The 16,583-nt window shown below is 34.7% G+C and overlaps 3 protein-coding genes across 3 annotated transcripts; 1 reads left to right on the plus strand and 2 right to left on the minus strand.

Moving 5' to 3' along the window:
• The first annotated feature begins 37 nt into the window (after nt 1–37).
• LOC123697183 (chymotrypsin-2-like) lies at nt 38–7,776 on the plus strand. The gene is made up of 4 exons (XM_045643603.1): nt 38–305; nt 595–832; nt 913–1,086; nt 7,569–7,776. The coding sequence occupies exons 1-4, from the start codon at nt 127–129 to the stop codon at nt 7,722–7,724; spliced, it is 747 nt and encodes a 248-aa protein (XP_045499559.1). The 5' UTR covers nt 38–126; the 3' UTR covers nt 7,725–7,776.
• Nucleotides 7,777–8,868: 1,092 nt separating this feature from the next.
• Nucleotides 8,869–11,407, minus strand: LOC123697607 (chymotrypsin-2-like). Its single transcript, XM_045644150.1, has 5 exons — nt 11,404–11,407; nt 10,591–10,816; nt 10,039–10,285; nt 9,481–9,654; nt 8,869–9,015 (listed from the first exon to the last, which is right to left on the minus strand). The coding sequence occupies exons 1-5, from the start codon at nt 11,405–11,407 to the stop codon at nt 8,869–8,871; spliced, it is 798 nt and encodes a 265-aa protein (XP_045500106.1).
• Nucleotides 11,408–11,895: 488 nt separating this feature from the next.
• On the minus strand, nt 11,896–16,583 carry LOC123697608 (chymotrypsin-1-like). Its single transcript, XM_045644151.1, has 5 exons — nt 16,530–16,583; nt 16,182–16,404; nt 13,061–13,295; nt 12,550–12,723; nt 11,896–12,045 (listed from the first exon to the last, which is right to left on the minus strand). The coding sequence occupies exons 1-5, from the start codon at nt 16,579–16,581 to the stop codon at nt 11,896–11,898; spliced, it is 834 nt and encodes a 277-aa protein (XP_045500107.1). The 5' UTR covers nt 16,582–16,583.

Raw genomic sequence — 16,583 nt, forward strand, 5'->3', positions numbered from 1 at the left:
TGAAACAAACATTTATTTTATAATTTTCTTCACACCCAAACAAATCCTTTTCAAATTGGTAACTCAATATTATTATTGTTTTCAGGGAGTCCTTTAGAAAACCAATCCAATAATGTAAGAGAACAGATGGCACGCATAGTTGGTGGCGAAGATGCGCCTTGCGACTCCGCCAAACACATGGTTGGTTTGCTGATGGGTGAAGTTTTCAAGTGGTTTACTTGTGGAGGCTCCATTATAACGAGTAAACATGTATTAACTGCAGCCCATTGTGTTGTAGCTAATCTTCTTTTTGATGAATTTCTTCCGTGAGTATAAAGCTTTATTTAAAAATAAAATAAAGAACTATATCGTTGTCTATGGTCATATGAAAAAAAAAAAATTAAAATTAGAATTTAGAGCTCGTTGGTGATAGTTTGCTAAAAATAATTTTGTAGCTTTTATTTAAATATATTAAAAGGAAAAATATTACGAGATTGTTTAATAAGTTTTAACATAATAGACGTATTTAAATAAATTATTGCTGTTAGTACGAAAACAATGAAATTATTTATAGAAGTAAGTTTTTTCTCTATAGGTATCGTTAAATTTTTTTAGAACTTTCCATGGTGTTGTTGGTACACATTATTGGAACAAAACAGACAATACTGTTATAAAATTCAAAGGGTATGCCATCCACCCAGATTGGTCGTGGGACACCATAAAGAACGACATAGGCATCTTGACGACTGACAAGCAAATTGAGTTCAATGCTCGCGTTGGCGCCATTTCGTTAAATTTGAATTTGGTACAAGGAAGAATAAATAGTTTTGTTACGGGTTGGGGCAAACTTGATGTGAGTAAATTGTCAGTTTAGCGCTATTGGATATTTTGCCGCTACACGAAACAATATTTAAATTTAGTTTTTTTTTATAGTATGACGGCAAAACTCCGCATAGATTGCAAATCCTCCGAGTTAGTACAATATCAAACAAAGAGTGTGCGATAAGGTTGTGGTGGACAGATAAGTTGGAAAGTGGCCGATCGCCTCCATTTGATGGAGCTTTAGAAATCTGCACACTGCATTCGTCTGGTCATGGAATGTGTCACGTAAGTATTTTTTAAATTCCTTTTTTGGTGCCCGCATACATACATTTTATGCATGTGTGTATTGAAATAAATATGCTTTCTTTTTTATAAATTTAGAGTCTGATAGACCTTAAAGATTTGAAATTTAAAAGTTGAGATGTGTTTGAAAAATCATGATGTATTTTCGAAGTTAAATATTTCACTTTTCTAAACCACGTTTTTCATTTAAATCTTTTTTGTTATGAAATTACGATTACAATTATGTTGTTGATATCAAAATAGCTCATTGTAACCAACACTACGATATAAAATGCATGTATGTCGTATTCTTATTGATTTATATGTGAGAGAATTATAACAGAGTAGTTGTTATGTGGCTATACCTTCCTATTATAAAGTACTCTATGGTGTACAACATAATGGCGATATTGAATTGATATGAAATGCATGGAGTTACGGGCCATGCGATGGTTTATATTCCTTGAGTCAGTAGCTCGATGATATAGTCTCGGTACTACCATCGACCGCGCAAGGTGTGCGCACTGAGTCATTATTTAATATTATTTCACATATCTACCTAACTATAATTAATTATGGAGAGTTATTTAAATTCTCTGACAGCAGCGGTGGGATCGGCACTTATTACCCCCGATTCCAATAAGAGTAAGACTACGTTAAACGATGCAAATCTGCAAGTGAGTGAAACGAGTGATAGTGTTAGTGAAGTTCAAGAAGAAATAGATAGTGTTAATGAGGTTCGAGAAGAACCAGAGTTTCCACCAATAAGTCGTGAGAATGTTAACACAACAACAACAACATCATGTGTTGTGTGTGGGTTGTAAAGCACCATGTCGTGCGCATCTCTGTTAAAAGAAATGGCAGATACACTTTCCTAAAACGAAACATTTTGTTTCCGGGTCTAACGCATAAGTAAGGTAGACCCACTACGAGGCCAGCCTTCATCTACCTGTGTGGACATTATTTTTAACGTGAAAAGAAGCTAAGAAGCGAGAGGAAATACCTTTTCGAGATATGGTATGGTAAAAAAGTGATCGAGTTTCAACATACATCGAGTGCTCCACTACAAAGTTGGCGCTAATCGACCGGCTGAGAACGGGCTGGAACTATGCGAATATAGTAAATTCGTGGTAGAAGGTATTGCAGATGACCAGGTATGATCTGATTTATTATGATACACGCCGATTGATTTTGTGGGTCTTGATAGACATTTTGGCATAAATCATTTAAAGCGTCGCATGTTGCAAATTGTTTGCTATAACTGTGTGTTCATTACAAACGTGACTGTAAATCTCGCCCATGAAACAAAATCAGTTAGTTTAATCGATAAGAATAACAAAGGTCCGCTCAATATTTAAGAAACAACAACGCATTTACTGTCATAAATTTGGTCACATAGAAGAGGTTTGTTTTTCCAAAGCAACGGGCGGCACGCTCTTAAAGAAACAATACCCTTATTAATGTGTGTTTACAGCACGATACCCCGCTTACCTACAGTCACAGACGTTGCCGGCGTAAAGTTCAAGTGCCTTATTGACAGCAGGTCCGATTGTTTTTTTTTTTTTCCTTTGTAAAAGGATAGCCGATAGCATGACCGGGCCTCTAGAATTTGTATACACTCGCGTAACAAGAACTGGCACTATCAACCTATTCATTCGCCCGTACAACATTACCCATAACTGTTAATGATATGAGCTTTGGTTATTGTAGACTCTCGAGTACTTCCTGGGATGGAGTAACAGGTCGAGATGTTTTTACTAGAGTTTGATTATGGATAACAATGAGATCAAATTATTCGTGAATTTAAAATAAACAATATTTGTTATTGCGGACAATAATTTTGAATCTATAGACACGGATTTAAATGATTTTAATGATGTTCATCGTGTGAGATCCATTATTGAAAGTAAAGCACAAATTTTGTGAAATGGGAATAAGACTTGTGAATACAACCCTAGCACAATCTACAGTTCTTTCAACATTGATAAGGTTTTGTAATGCCCTTGTTGTTAGCCAAGGACTAGATAAATTGCGTGACTTCATAGCTACTTTTTTTAAATTCAACGATGTTCTCGAGTTTCAAAATCATAAGAGGTTACATTCTTTTGTTTAAAAATAATATTGAAAGTCTCGCTTGCGCAGAGTTTTCATTTAATTGGAATAAATGCAAGTTGCTGTTGCAACATTGAATAGGTATTCACCACAAGGTTTCATAACATCGAATGGTAGACTTGTCAGATAAAAAAAAGGCTCTTGCTGAAGCATTATTGTCAAAAGAACGTTTAAGTTCGCGAAATATTTTAGAATGATAAAAAAAAAGATTTCTGCTTCTTTATTAACGATTTTCGGACAAATCTCGTTGTTGAAGTACAAACAGATTCCTGTTCAATAGATTAATAGTGGTTCAGTTTTCCTACAAGAAAGTAATGATCAACTTAAAAATCGAATATTATCAAAGAATCACTGACACAGAAAGTTGTTATCATAGTTATTAAATAGAGTTATAAGATTTAAGAAGACCTCAAGCATAATCTATTAAGCGTTAACATTTTAGAATATTAACAGACTGAAATAGTCTCAAAGCATCATGTCATAAGAAAAATATTTTCTCCTCGTGTTCATAGATGATCGGCTTACATACAAGCTTTTGATTTCGAAGTCGGTACCTACGCAAGGGTCCAAGAATACCGCGTGTAGATTTTATTAGTAGAAACTAGTTGTCTTAACATAATGTTCAATTTGGGCAAAAATAGTAAAGATTCGCGACGACTACAAGCCGAGCAACTTAGATCCGAACATAAGTAAAGTAATTGAAGCCGATAAAATGATATTATTGATTTAAATTTAAGGTGTCACATATGATAAAAAAAATGCTTGCTGTATAAACATTTTCTTTTGTTTGGTGCAAACGAAGTGTTATCATTCATTTATTGATACAATCATTTCATGATTACTTATTTGAAACATTTTAGTTAGGAAAAACCTGCAAAAACTTAGTGTACTTAGTTTGTTAGAACGTACATTGAACATTTTTAGATTGCAAAGTTAATTAAAGGCCCTCTAGAGCTATACAGTTGACTTGACATCCGATAGAAAATGTATCAGAACCACTTCATACATAGCCATAAATACGAATGGCACTTACTTATAATTGTTGACGCATTTACTGGTTAATATTGTCACCTAGCTCCTGTTAAAAATGTGTCTTCAAAAAAAAAAAAAAAGAGCATGTTAAGCGCTTTGTTTTTGTTGTGCGCTGAAAGGAATAGTAGCCGATCAAGCTACGTCATTCGCAGGTAGCGAACTCATAGACTTGAGTTGGCAGTGTTCTTTTGAGTTTCATAAAATTACAAGCGGGATGAATTATTGCGCTAACGGGTTATTTTAAAAGGTTTATGTCTGTTCTTAAGTTCATTGTTTCATTATCGCTGAAAATCATGAACGTAGATAATGGTATTTTACAGTTATTGGCAAAATTCAACTTACTTTGAATTGTATTGTATGAAAGAAACGCACAGCACAGGCGACAGCCCGTTGCAATTGTCTATAGGCTGCAAGTCCTCCGCGTAGTCATGAACGTAGATATTGGTATTCTACAATTGGCGAAATTCAACTTACTTTGAATTGTATTTTATCAAAAAGTTTAACACAGGCGACAGCCCAATGCAATTGTCTATAGGCTGCAAGACCACTACGCTATAATGATTTAGTACGAGTGTCAACAGTTTAAAAGTTAACCTGTTTGAAATTAGAAATAACGCAAAAGTCAGGATGGACGAGCATTTGAACGTCTATAAGACTCGTATTGAAAAAAAAAAAAAAAAAAAGCATTCTGTTTAATGTTGATATTGTGTTAGTAAGAAAGAAAAGCCGATTGTAACATCAATATTATTTTACTTGTTTTGGCGGTCATTTATGATTATTGAATTGTCTCAAGGTAGACTATGAAAATGTGATATCGTCGGTAGTGGTAAATGATATGAAAGTCGGTGTGACTTTAGAACCTTAGACTTTAGGTTCAGTCCTCGTAAATTAATTATTAGCTGTTAATCTGCCCCGTAAAGTGTTCTTATTATACCTAGTATACATCAAGGTATAAGTGCAAGGTGGTTTTGTGTATTCCTGTAAATACACTAGATATGTCACTGGACGACGATTTGATGGCGTGTCATACGATGTAAATTACTAAGTTAGGAGAAAAGTTCTCCAGTCCATACAAAATAATCTCAACTTTGCGATAACGAGAGGTATCGAATCGAGCCTCAAACTGGAGGTCATGCTCAGTACATATTTGTGTCAAGAACTTACAAATTCATCTAAGCAGTTGGAAAGTGAGCCAATGAATAAAAATGTATTCCACAAATGTTACTCCTTACTTCCAGTAATTTGCAAGTTGCCTGGCAGAGATTGCTGTGTAGCAATAAGGCCGCATATTGTGCAAAATATTTTTACCTTATAAGTTTGTACTAGATTTTCTTACATTGTTTTGTACAATAAAGTATTGTAAAAAAAATAAATACTCCGTATATTTTTATTTTTGTTTTATTTTATTATTTTTACCTATTCATTTCCTCGGTTGTTACATAATTCCGTATAGTTAATCTAAGTATTACACAAAAGTTTCATAACACACGTGCACACCACACTTTAATAGCTCAATAATAGCTCTGTGTTTGACATAGCAAGGCGTGTATGTCATATTGTACATTGGAAGCTCCGCGCTTCGTGTAGTTGTGGGTAGCGCTTGCGCTCCTTGTGATCACAGTACATGGCAGGCTCCGCGCTGCATGTAGTTCCAGATGTTGTGGGTAGCATTGCGCTCCTTGTGATCACAGTACATTGGAAGCTTCGCGCTTCGTGTAGTTCCAGTTGTTGTGGGTAGCTTTAAGCTCCTTGTAGTCACAGTACATGACAGGCTCCGCGCTGTATGTAGTTCCAGATTTTGTGCGAAGCATTGCGCTTCATGTGACTACAGTACATGTCAGGCTCCGCGCTGCATGTAGTTCCAGTATTTGTTCAGAGCTCTACATTTACAATATATAATACACACACACACACCAGTACATGGCAAGCTCCGCGCTGCATGTAGTTCCAGATGTTATGGGTAGCATTGCGCTCCTTGTGATCACAGTACATGGCAGGCTCCGCGCTGCATGTAGTTCCAGATGTTGTGGGTAGCATTGCGCTCCTTGTGATCACAGTACATTGGAAGCTTCGCGCTTCGTGTAGTTCCAGTTGTTGTGGGTAGCTTTAAGCTCCTTGTAGTCACAGTACATGACAGGCTCCGCGCTGTATGTAGTTCCAGATTTTGTGCGAAGCATTGCGCTTCATGTGACTACAGTACATGTCAGGCTCCGCGCTGCATGTAGTTCCAGTATTTGTTCAGAGCTCTACACTTACAATATAATACACACACACACACAATACATTCAAAGCTTCGTCTTTAGACGACAGTGGCCGTTGTTGATATCACCGATGATGACGATGATGAGTAATAATTTGTGAGTCGGTGTGAAAAGTTACAAACCGTGAAGGGAAAAGAGTTTGAATACAGCAAATGAAATAGCAACGCAGTAAGTAATCTGCGCAAAATTACTAGTCGAATGTTCGCGCGAGAACGCGCTCGTTGTCAGAATGGCCGTGTGAGAGAATTATAACAGAGTAGTTGTTATGTGGCTATACCTTCCTATTATAAAGTACTCTATGGTGTACAACATAATGGCGATATTGAATTGATATGAAATGCATGGAGTTACGGGCCATGCGATGGTTTATATTCCTTGAGTCAGTAGCTCGATGATATAGTCTCGGTACTACCATCGACCGCGCAAGGTGTGCGCACTGAGTCATTATTTAATATTATTTCACATATCTACCTAACTATAATTAATTATGGAGAGTTATTTAAATTCTCTGACATATATATATAATACTAGATTTCCGCCCGCGGCTTCGCCCGCGTTTGCAAAGGAAAACCCGCATAGTTCCCGTTCCCGTGGGATTTCCGGGATAAAAACTATCCTATGTGTTAATCCAAGTTACCCTCTATATGTGTGCTAAATTTCATTGTAATCGGTTCAGTAGTTTTTACGTGAAAGAGTAACAAACATCCATACATCCATACAAACTTTCGCATTTATAATATTAGTAGACTTGTAAAGTAGCGGCAAATAACTCTAGGGCTGACTGATAATAATGCAGAAGTCAAAAATAAGCTTTTATCGACAAGAGTTCCCCAATCGTATACCATCCTATGCTCTGAAAAGACGCGACATCCTGCGCGCTTTCAATGTACAGTCGTGTTCTTATTTACATTAATATATTATGTAGTTGTTAATCTGTGGTTAGTAGGATCGTGAAGATTGAGTCAATTTCACCGCCATCTAGTAGTGGGAGTAACGAACTATCATTACTACTATTTTTAGCACAGAATAATATGTTATTATATACATTTAAAAATAATATCAATTATTTATCCATCACAGGGTGATTCGGGCAGTGCATTAGTGGATCAAAAGACTAAGCAACAGATCGGTATTGTGTCCTGGGGCTTCCCTTGCGCCCGGGGAGCGCCGGACTTCTTCGCCAGAGTTAGCGCTTTTGCCGACTTCATCAGAAAAAGTGTTGGTGGTTTACTATAAGTTTGTGTATTCTTCAATTGTTTTTAATAAAAAATACAATGTTTACCTATTACTTTTTGTATTTTGTTTTAGTTACTTTGACATTTTCAAAAAGTCTCTAAGCGGTGCCCATAAACCGTGGCGATTGCGCGCCACGAAAGACAATTGCCCGCCATCATATACAATTACCCCGTGTACACAATGGCAATGGCCTGCAATGGGTCAGCATGGGCCATTGTGTACGGACCCTTAGAGCGGCCGTACACGGGCGGCTCGAGCAGTTAACGGCTGAACGGTTGACGGCTCGAGCAGTCCGTGTACGGCAGTGAATGAATGTCCATATTTCACCGCGCGGTCTCCGTGTGTCGCTCAGCCGCTAACTGCTCGAGCTGCCCGTGCCCGTGTACGGCCGCTCTAATATTATCTACCTATTGTGTTTTGTGTATCGCTAAGTACATAATATTATTGTACAGTTAATAAATTTGAATAATACGATTTAATTATATAATAGGATTTTATTAAATATTTAATTCCTTGTTTCTTGCTCTTTAGTCTTACATTTTGTTATTAGGTACATTATTTCATGAATAGTCATCACGTCATGATATTGTAATTTCTCTGATTTCTAACTTTGAGTTGATATATTTTGCAGATAACGCGTGCTTTTATAATATGAATGTAAAAAAATAAAAAAAAACAAAAAACATACCGGCTGAATTGATAACCTCCTCCTTTTTCTTGAAGAACTACCTATTTGAAAATAAATATTGGTCTGAAAAAAATAATTATAGGTAGAAATATGAAATAAGGCATTTTGAAATGTAAAGGTAAGTATGAAGGAATAACTTATTATAATAATTATAATTTATACTTGCCATATTACTTAGTCACATCACATTCAAACATTTTTGACTAAACCAAAATTAAATAAGTTTATAATTTAAACTTGATGAATCCGGCTTTTCTAATCACAAAAAGTCGACACCGTGACTAATAAAATAAAAGAAAATAGGTAGTCCATTATGGTGATAATGCAATGGTTAGTATAAAATTCAATATTAAATTAAAATACATTGATTTTATCGATTGTTTTATTGCAACCCTTAAAATTATCCATCCGATGTTTTTCTATACAAAGTATCAACAGCATCAGTTATCTTATAAATTAAAGAACTAAATTCTCCCGAAGCCAGTCCTTGAAGCCGCTAATCCTGACGAAGACGTCCGGAGCGCCGCGTGCGCAGGGTAAGCCCCAGGAGACGATGCCAATTTGGTGACCTGAATCTGTTACCAGGGCACTGCCGGAGTCACCCTGAAAATCAATTAAAAAATTCTAAAAAACAATTTTTTCCAAGCGTGTTTTTTTTAAACTGTGTACAAAAACCAATATTAAGTACCTATTGTATCGCACTTTATTAAAATAGCATTAATTGGCCATTTTTTTAATCTAGGAGCCTTAAAAAATGCTGCATATCTACTATTAAAAAATCTAGCAAAGTTTGTAAATTTTTACGTAGGTATACCTAATATTAATGCCACAAGGCATAAAAACATTCCATTAAAAAAACCTACAATATTAATCAGTCCTCACAACATGGATACCTAGATAAAACTAAAAAAAAATGCATATAATACAATATAAAGGATAGCGAAATCAGTTAATTAGTTTGGGAGCCTTAAAATTACAACATCGAATTTAAAGGTGGTTAAATCATAGTTAGAATTAGTAGTTAAAACGGAAGTTCCTGTTATAAAATTAGTTACTTATTTTACTCACATTGCATACTCCATATCCAAATGAGTGAATAGTGCAGAATTCTGTCTCAGGCTTATAGTCCGGGAGAGCCATGTCAGAATCAATTGACGCTTGCCTCAGTTCTCTGTCACAGCGCTCATCTTCCAGAGTAGTGACGGTTAGTTCTTGCAGGTTAGGAGACAGAGGGCCTTGATGCTGAAAGGAGAAAATGAAATTTAGGGTTAGGTACATGTTTCTTTTAAGTAGTATAATTTCTAGGCAGTTCGTGAGATAGACGCATTTTATTATTTTTAAGACAGTTTTCTTGAAAAATTATGTGAATGATTTGTATCATTCACATAAGAAATAACAGCGTACTCGCATGTAACAAAATTAACTTTATAACAGTAAATAGCGCTCAATAAAAAAAACGTACCTTTTTATCATTACCTAATTAAGTAACATTCCATTTGTAATTTTTTGTTATTAGTTATTATTGTTACAAACAATATTTTTATAGAAATCGAATGAAAATTACTTACTCATTTCTCACACATTCACTGCAACATGCACTCGTGCAAGTCTTAAAAAAGAACTTACGTAGATTCTTCCCCATCCAGCCACTTTCGCAGTGACACCAGCACCAATATGCTCCAAACTTAACGGCACCAGCTGGACTCGTTCTGACAGAACTATCTCCGAGTGCGTGACGAGAAGACCAATATCATACGTGACGTTGAGAGGATCCCTGATGTAGATATGTTTCGGGTGGGTGATGTTCCTTTGGATGCTGTAAGCTTGCCCGCCGACGTTCCAGTAGTTTGTGCCTACGATTACACGTAGCGTTCTGAAATTGTACAAAATTATTACAGTAACATCGAGTACTTGTGTAAATAATAAATTTAATGTTATGTAAATTAATTTCCTAACTTACTATTTAATTGGAGTTATCTACTATCATAATTACGATAGAGTAGGTACTAACTAAAAGTGCCAAATTTTTTTATTTTTTCCTATAACAGCGGCTAATAGTCAATGGATAGCATACCTATTAGATAGGTAATATCTGTAAATCAAAACAAACAGCTCGTGTTATTTTTTAAATTTTTCTCCACAACCACTAATATTTAAAAAATAACCGTTAAAACTTACGGAGTCAATTGTCCATCTTGGTAAAGCCGTTCAAAACAGTGTGCAGCTGATAGAATATGCCTCGTGGTGATTACAGAACCACCACATTGGAAGCTACCGATCAATAGGCCATGGACGAGCGCTGCCATGTAGGGCACACTGCCGTCAGGGGCATCTATACCATTGACTATTCTTGCATCTTGGCTTGAAAAGTATTGACCTAGATCCGTGTCATGTAGGGGAAGTGCTGAAAACAGTTTAATTAGAACTAATAGCAAATCAATTGTTTTTAGCTATATAATTTAAAACTTCAGATAAACGACACTATAAGTAGGTATTAATTACATAACCAATTTTTATCTTAAGCAATTGTATTTTTCAGCTGACCTACTGTCAATAAAATTTTAGTTTGTTAAATGAATAAATACCCATCTATTTTATGTTGTTAGGGGAAAATGTAGGTAAATATAGAAGATGAGATTGATATAACATGATCATAGATGTGGAAAATATGGTTGTTACTTGTGGTTACATTACGTATTAATTATTATGCATTATATTTAGAAAATGTACACAAACGAAAAAAGTGATAGCACCAACTCATACTTCTCAGAGAGGATATTAATTGATTAAGAGTGCAATGATAAAAAATATCTAATCATTAAATTAATTACATACTTCAATATTATAATGAAGTGGTTTACAATGGAATATTGAAGCTAATTAAACAATTCTGTTTCCTTAAAAATACACTATCATAATAATTAATTAGGTACTTACCTATTATCTGAATAAAAATTAAGAGATAAATTCATTTAATAAAGGAATGCTCACCCATATTTACAAAAATGGCTGTTGAAAAAATAATAATGATTTTGTACATCTTCATTCCCAAAATATTGCCGTCTGACTCGAAAAGTAATATTATTCAAGCTATTTTATATAATCGTTTTTATCAATATCCTATCAGGTGTGATAATTTTCAGACATATACATAGATACAATTAAAAGTTTGTGAATTAAGAAGTTATAATAATAAAATCTATTCTATGCTTTAATAATAAATATACTATGTCAGTAGGTACCTACTATATTAAATATGTATAAATAATCTGTGGATAGGTACTTAGAAGTTCTATTACCTACACAGTGGTAAGGAGTTAGATATTATTGTGTGTAAATTTATTGAAAACTTCTTTTTAATAACAATACTTAGTTAATTTATATTGCCAAATAAATATTACTTATGTGTTACAATAATTTCTAACGTTCCTACGAATAATTCACATAGGGTTAAATAAAACATTAAACTTCGTATTCAATAATTTATTGGCGTAAAGCGTTTTCGATCCAACTTCTGTAAGCGCTGACTCTCGCGAACATGTCGGGAGCTCCGCGGGCGCATGGAAGACCCCATGAGACGATACCGACTTGTTGGTTGTTGTCGTGTCGTACGAGCGCACTGCCGGAGTCACCCTGGAAGATACGATGATATTAAATACAAGCTAGTTGTGATAACATTATTTTGATTTGGATAACATTGATGATACTTTAAAGTATAGGCTACTTGATTATTTATTTATTTATTCTTTATTGTACATAATATACCAAACATAATAATTATGCTAAATAATTAATTTGTTTTACACTGTTATAATTCTTTCTTTTCTGTTCTTATGCATCCATCCTACATAGTTGATCGTGCTATATTAGTACATATCTAGGTATACCTACTAATTAGAACGTAGGCAAAAGAAAAATCAGATAAATTGATGACAAGTTATATTATTTTTGATCTTTTATAAAACTGTGAACATAAGACTTTGATAGTAAGTTGATCTTCTGCGTAAATATAGAGTCCATTTTCAAATATGATGACTGATGAGCGAGACTATCGAATTTATTTTGCATGTAAAATTAACATTGTAAAACACGAAATTAAAATGGTATGGACGTATCCTATAAGATGATGGTACTTACATTGCAAGTGCCCTGGTTCACAGCGACGAAGGTACAGATCTCCAGATGAGGTTGGACAGCTGGAGCCGCAATGCGCAGTTCTCTGGCCACACGAGCGACGGTCTCCACACAGAAGTTGTTGTCCACAACCGTAGATCTGAGCTCCATTAAATTGGTTGCTAGGGAACCACCAGTCTGGAAAATGTTTGCTTTAGTAGCTAGGAATCATTCAGTATAGAAGATAATTATTATTATCATCTCCGTGTTAATATAGGATCGTTTAATTGTTCTAGGAAAAGTTGTTTTACATATTCTCTAAAAATTTAAAAATTTTCTGTTGCGACATTGTAGAAGTTTGAATTTAAAATACTCAGTTATTTTCAAGTTTGATACACAAAAAAGCAAAATTGTCAAAATTGCCTGTTACAACATTGTAAACACACAGTTGACAGATATAAGTATACTACGTAAACATTTGCATACATATCTAATGATTATTTTAAAGAAACTTAAACAAAATGCGTAAACTAACCCTGATTCTACCCCATCCGTTAACTCTAGTCTGCACGCCAGTACCAACATTATTGTACGACAAAACAACAGGAGCGATGTTATTATTGAACACAATGTTGTTGGTAGTGACCAGGAAACTAAGGTCGTTCTTGATGATGGAGGAGACGTAGTTCGGGTGGCTGATGTTCCTGGCCAGGGTGTAGCTCGTGCCGCCACTGTTCCAACGGTTGGTGCCGACCGTGGCACGGAGAGTGCTGTGGAACAAATAAGGAATTAAAATGCCTGGCGTAGCGTATTTTATTTTAACAATAGAATCAATCTTATAAAAAAATCAGTAAAGTAAAATGATACATAACTACCTACTTAAGGCTAGGATTTTCCGGAGTATTAGGCATTTTTGCTGTCCCAGAACGCGCGAAATATATCTCGCGCGCGCGCGTCTAAGATGAACTTGCGTGACCCCGCCGCCCGCCACAGTATAAAATATTCAGTAATATCAGTGGCTTTCATATTTATTAAATTCGAATATATTTATTAAATACGAATACATATTATTTATAGGATACAAAAATGAAATAAGGGTTATTTTAATTTTATAATTTTTTTTTAAACATAAATAAACAAGGCGCAGGTAGGTTTTTAAGCTAAAGATTAATAGCAAACAGTGCAGTTCGCAGGTCCGTGATATGCAATGACTACGGAATGGTCGTGCCCGACATGCTCTTGGCCACTTTTTCAAAAACAACGCAAGTTAAATTAAACACAAATTCTTAAATAAGGCATGTTTTGTCAAAACATAAATTAATTAAGTATTGTCTACCTTACATGTCAGTTGTCAGTAACAGAGTGTCAGTTAAATAATTCTGCAATGCAATGCAACCGATGCTATAATTCTGCAATTTTTTATTCTATATTTATATGCCTTTTAATACTCTATCCTTTTAAAATACTCTTGAGTATTTTATTGTATATAAACACTTATGACAATAATGGCAATGTAGCTGGGTTTTAATTGGAAATCCTTTATGTTGGCCGATGATCATAGAACGTTATTGTTATATCTAAGTTCATCTTTTAAAATTCTTAAATATTTAGTTGTCGAGTTCGCAGCACCGGCTGGACATTTTGATCACCCTGGACTGGCTGAAAGTAAGTCCACACTGTGTAGACTTTCTACCCTCATCTGACAACCTACGAATTAAATATTCCATTATAATTATTTCACCCCACAAGTAGATATACAGGGTGGTTTTAGGACCTCCTGCCAAATTTAAATCAGTTGTTCAGATCAGACCATGAAACTGAACAATTTTTCCAAAGAAACATTAAAAAGTAAAAAAAAATCAGACTTCCAATACAAAACCGACCACATGATCGAGTAGTTTTCTATGGAAGGATTTTTTCTCATTTCGACTCGTGCATGTTTCTTTGTAAAAGGTGTTCAGTTTCATGGTCTGAACAACTGATTCAAATATGGCGGGAGGTCCAATAATAATCCTGTATATAGGTAAACCAGAATCTGATGGCAATTAGGGAAATCAAAATTTAGAGTGTGCAACCCTGGGGAAAATGGACTGAACGATCTTGATACTGCTTATTTTTTATTTTGATCTCAATATAATTAGTCACATTACATAAGTGGACAATACTGTTCTTAATAATGAGATATCCACTTAATATTATGTAGGTACATAAGTATGTACCTACATAATATTATATGTACTTACTTAATATTATGTAGGTACATAAGTATGTACCTACATAATATTAAGTAAGTACATGTAAGTACATGTATAATATACAATTATACATATATTACTTTTATACAGGTAATACATATTATTATTTACACATACCTATATTTGTATATTCATTACCAGTATGCCATGTGAAAATATCGATACAATGATATAATGTAGATCAAAACTGCTTATAATTTTTTATAAAATAAAATAAAAATAAAATAAAACTATGTTTATTTTCGTAATTATTAACAGATAAGTACACACATTAAAAAATTGACTTGGACAGCTTGGACTTGACGAATAGCCGTATTGGAAACTCCTGTAATAAGTTTTCATAAAATTATATTCTAATCAACAAACAATATTATAGTTACCTACATATAATATTTTGTAATTTAAACGATTATCAAAACGGGTAAGTCCAATTTACCAATAAAATCTTCAAAATTGAAAATTGTGATGTGTTTGTCCCTTCTTCATCGAATGTTTTTCTATAGACATTATAAACAAGACCTCTTGCTTGTGATCGCAGCGGCTTTTTCGACATTTTCGAAGATTTTTTAGACAAAATCCTAAAAATTATTCATCAACTGCAAAAAAGACAAATAATTTGACAAACAATTTGATAGTTGTCAAATAAGTTGCCACATGAAAATCTTTTATTTCTTAAATATAAATATGCCATCAGATTCTGGTAGACCTATACACACGAGTACCTCTACTGTTATTATCTATACTGTCCCTCTTTTGTCGTTTATTTATTTTTAATTTTTTAACAAAAATTCACGGCGGCGGGAGTCGGTGAGCGCACGACTCGACACAGGTCTTACCTCAACAAAGCCTCGCGGGCATTTGAAGGACCGCGCGGCCTCGATTTCGCGCGTATCTTGGTTTATTTTTTTATGTGATTTAAACTATATTCATTCTTCAATATTTTATGACACTTTGCCCTCCGTAATAGTAATACCTACCTAAATATGCATTTTCAAAATGTCTATGTTATTAAACACACCTATAAAATTGAAAAAAACGGCGCAAAACGGGTTGACTTCCCGATTTTTTTTGATCGTACAAAGTAATTGATATCGTGTTACCGACGACACTCTGCCTTCAAATAGATCTTTGTGTGTAAAATATATTTTTTCCAGTCGAAAATAATGAATATTTCATTGTTTAAAATTAATCTAAAAAAGGGCAATAATCGGAAATCCTCGCCTTAATATAAAATGTTAATGTTAATAGTACAAGTTCAATTACCAATGAAAAAATTCATAGCGATTTCTTCTAGTAGAATAAGTTAGTTCAAGGGATTTGATAAGTTTTGATCTAAAACTTAGACGGATTATACATAGGTTGCATAAAAAACTTAGTAAAATACTTATAAAGTCATAAAACCTGGACAATCTGCCGCCGCTGAAGACATGATCAACACAGTGCGCAGCGGTGAGAATGTGCCTGTTCGTGATGATGGAGCCGCCGCAAACGAAGCTCCTCACGAGGGATCCCTGGCTCAATCCGACCATCCAGGGCACGGGGCCAGCTGTAACGCCCCCCACGATGCGGGATTCTGGGTCCGTGTGGTCGAAGAAAATGGACATGTCATCTTGGGCGGGGAACGCTGAAACATATAAATACTATAAAAAGAATTCAAAATTAATTAGTTACAACATAAAAATAAATATAATTTCATTAAGTTTGTGTTTTATTTTTCCATCAAGATGGTTAAAGTTTTTCACAACTTACCCAAGCTTCCTACAAGGAGCGTAAAAGCGATAATTCCCGCTTTGAACAACATTT

This window comes from Colias croceus, chromosome 14 (genome assembly GCF_905220415.1).
Source record: "Colias croceus chromosome 14, ilColCroc2.1".
Lineage (NCBI taxonomy): Eukaryota > Metazoa > Arthropoda > Insecta > Lepidoptera > Pieridae > Colias > Colias croceus.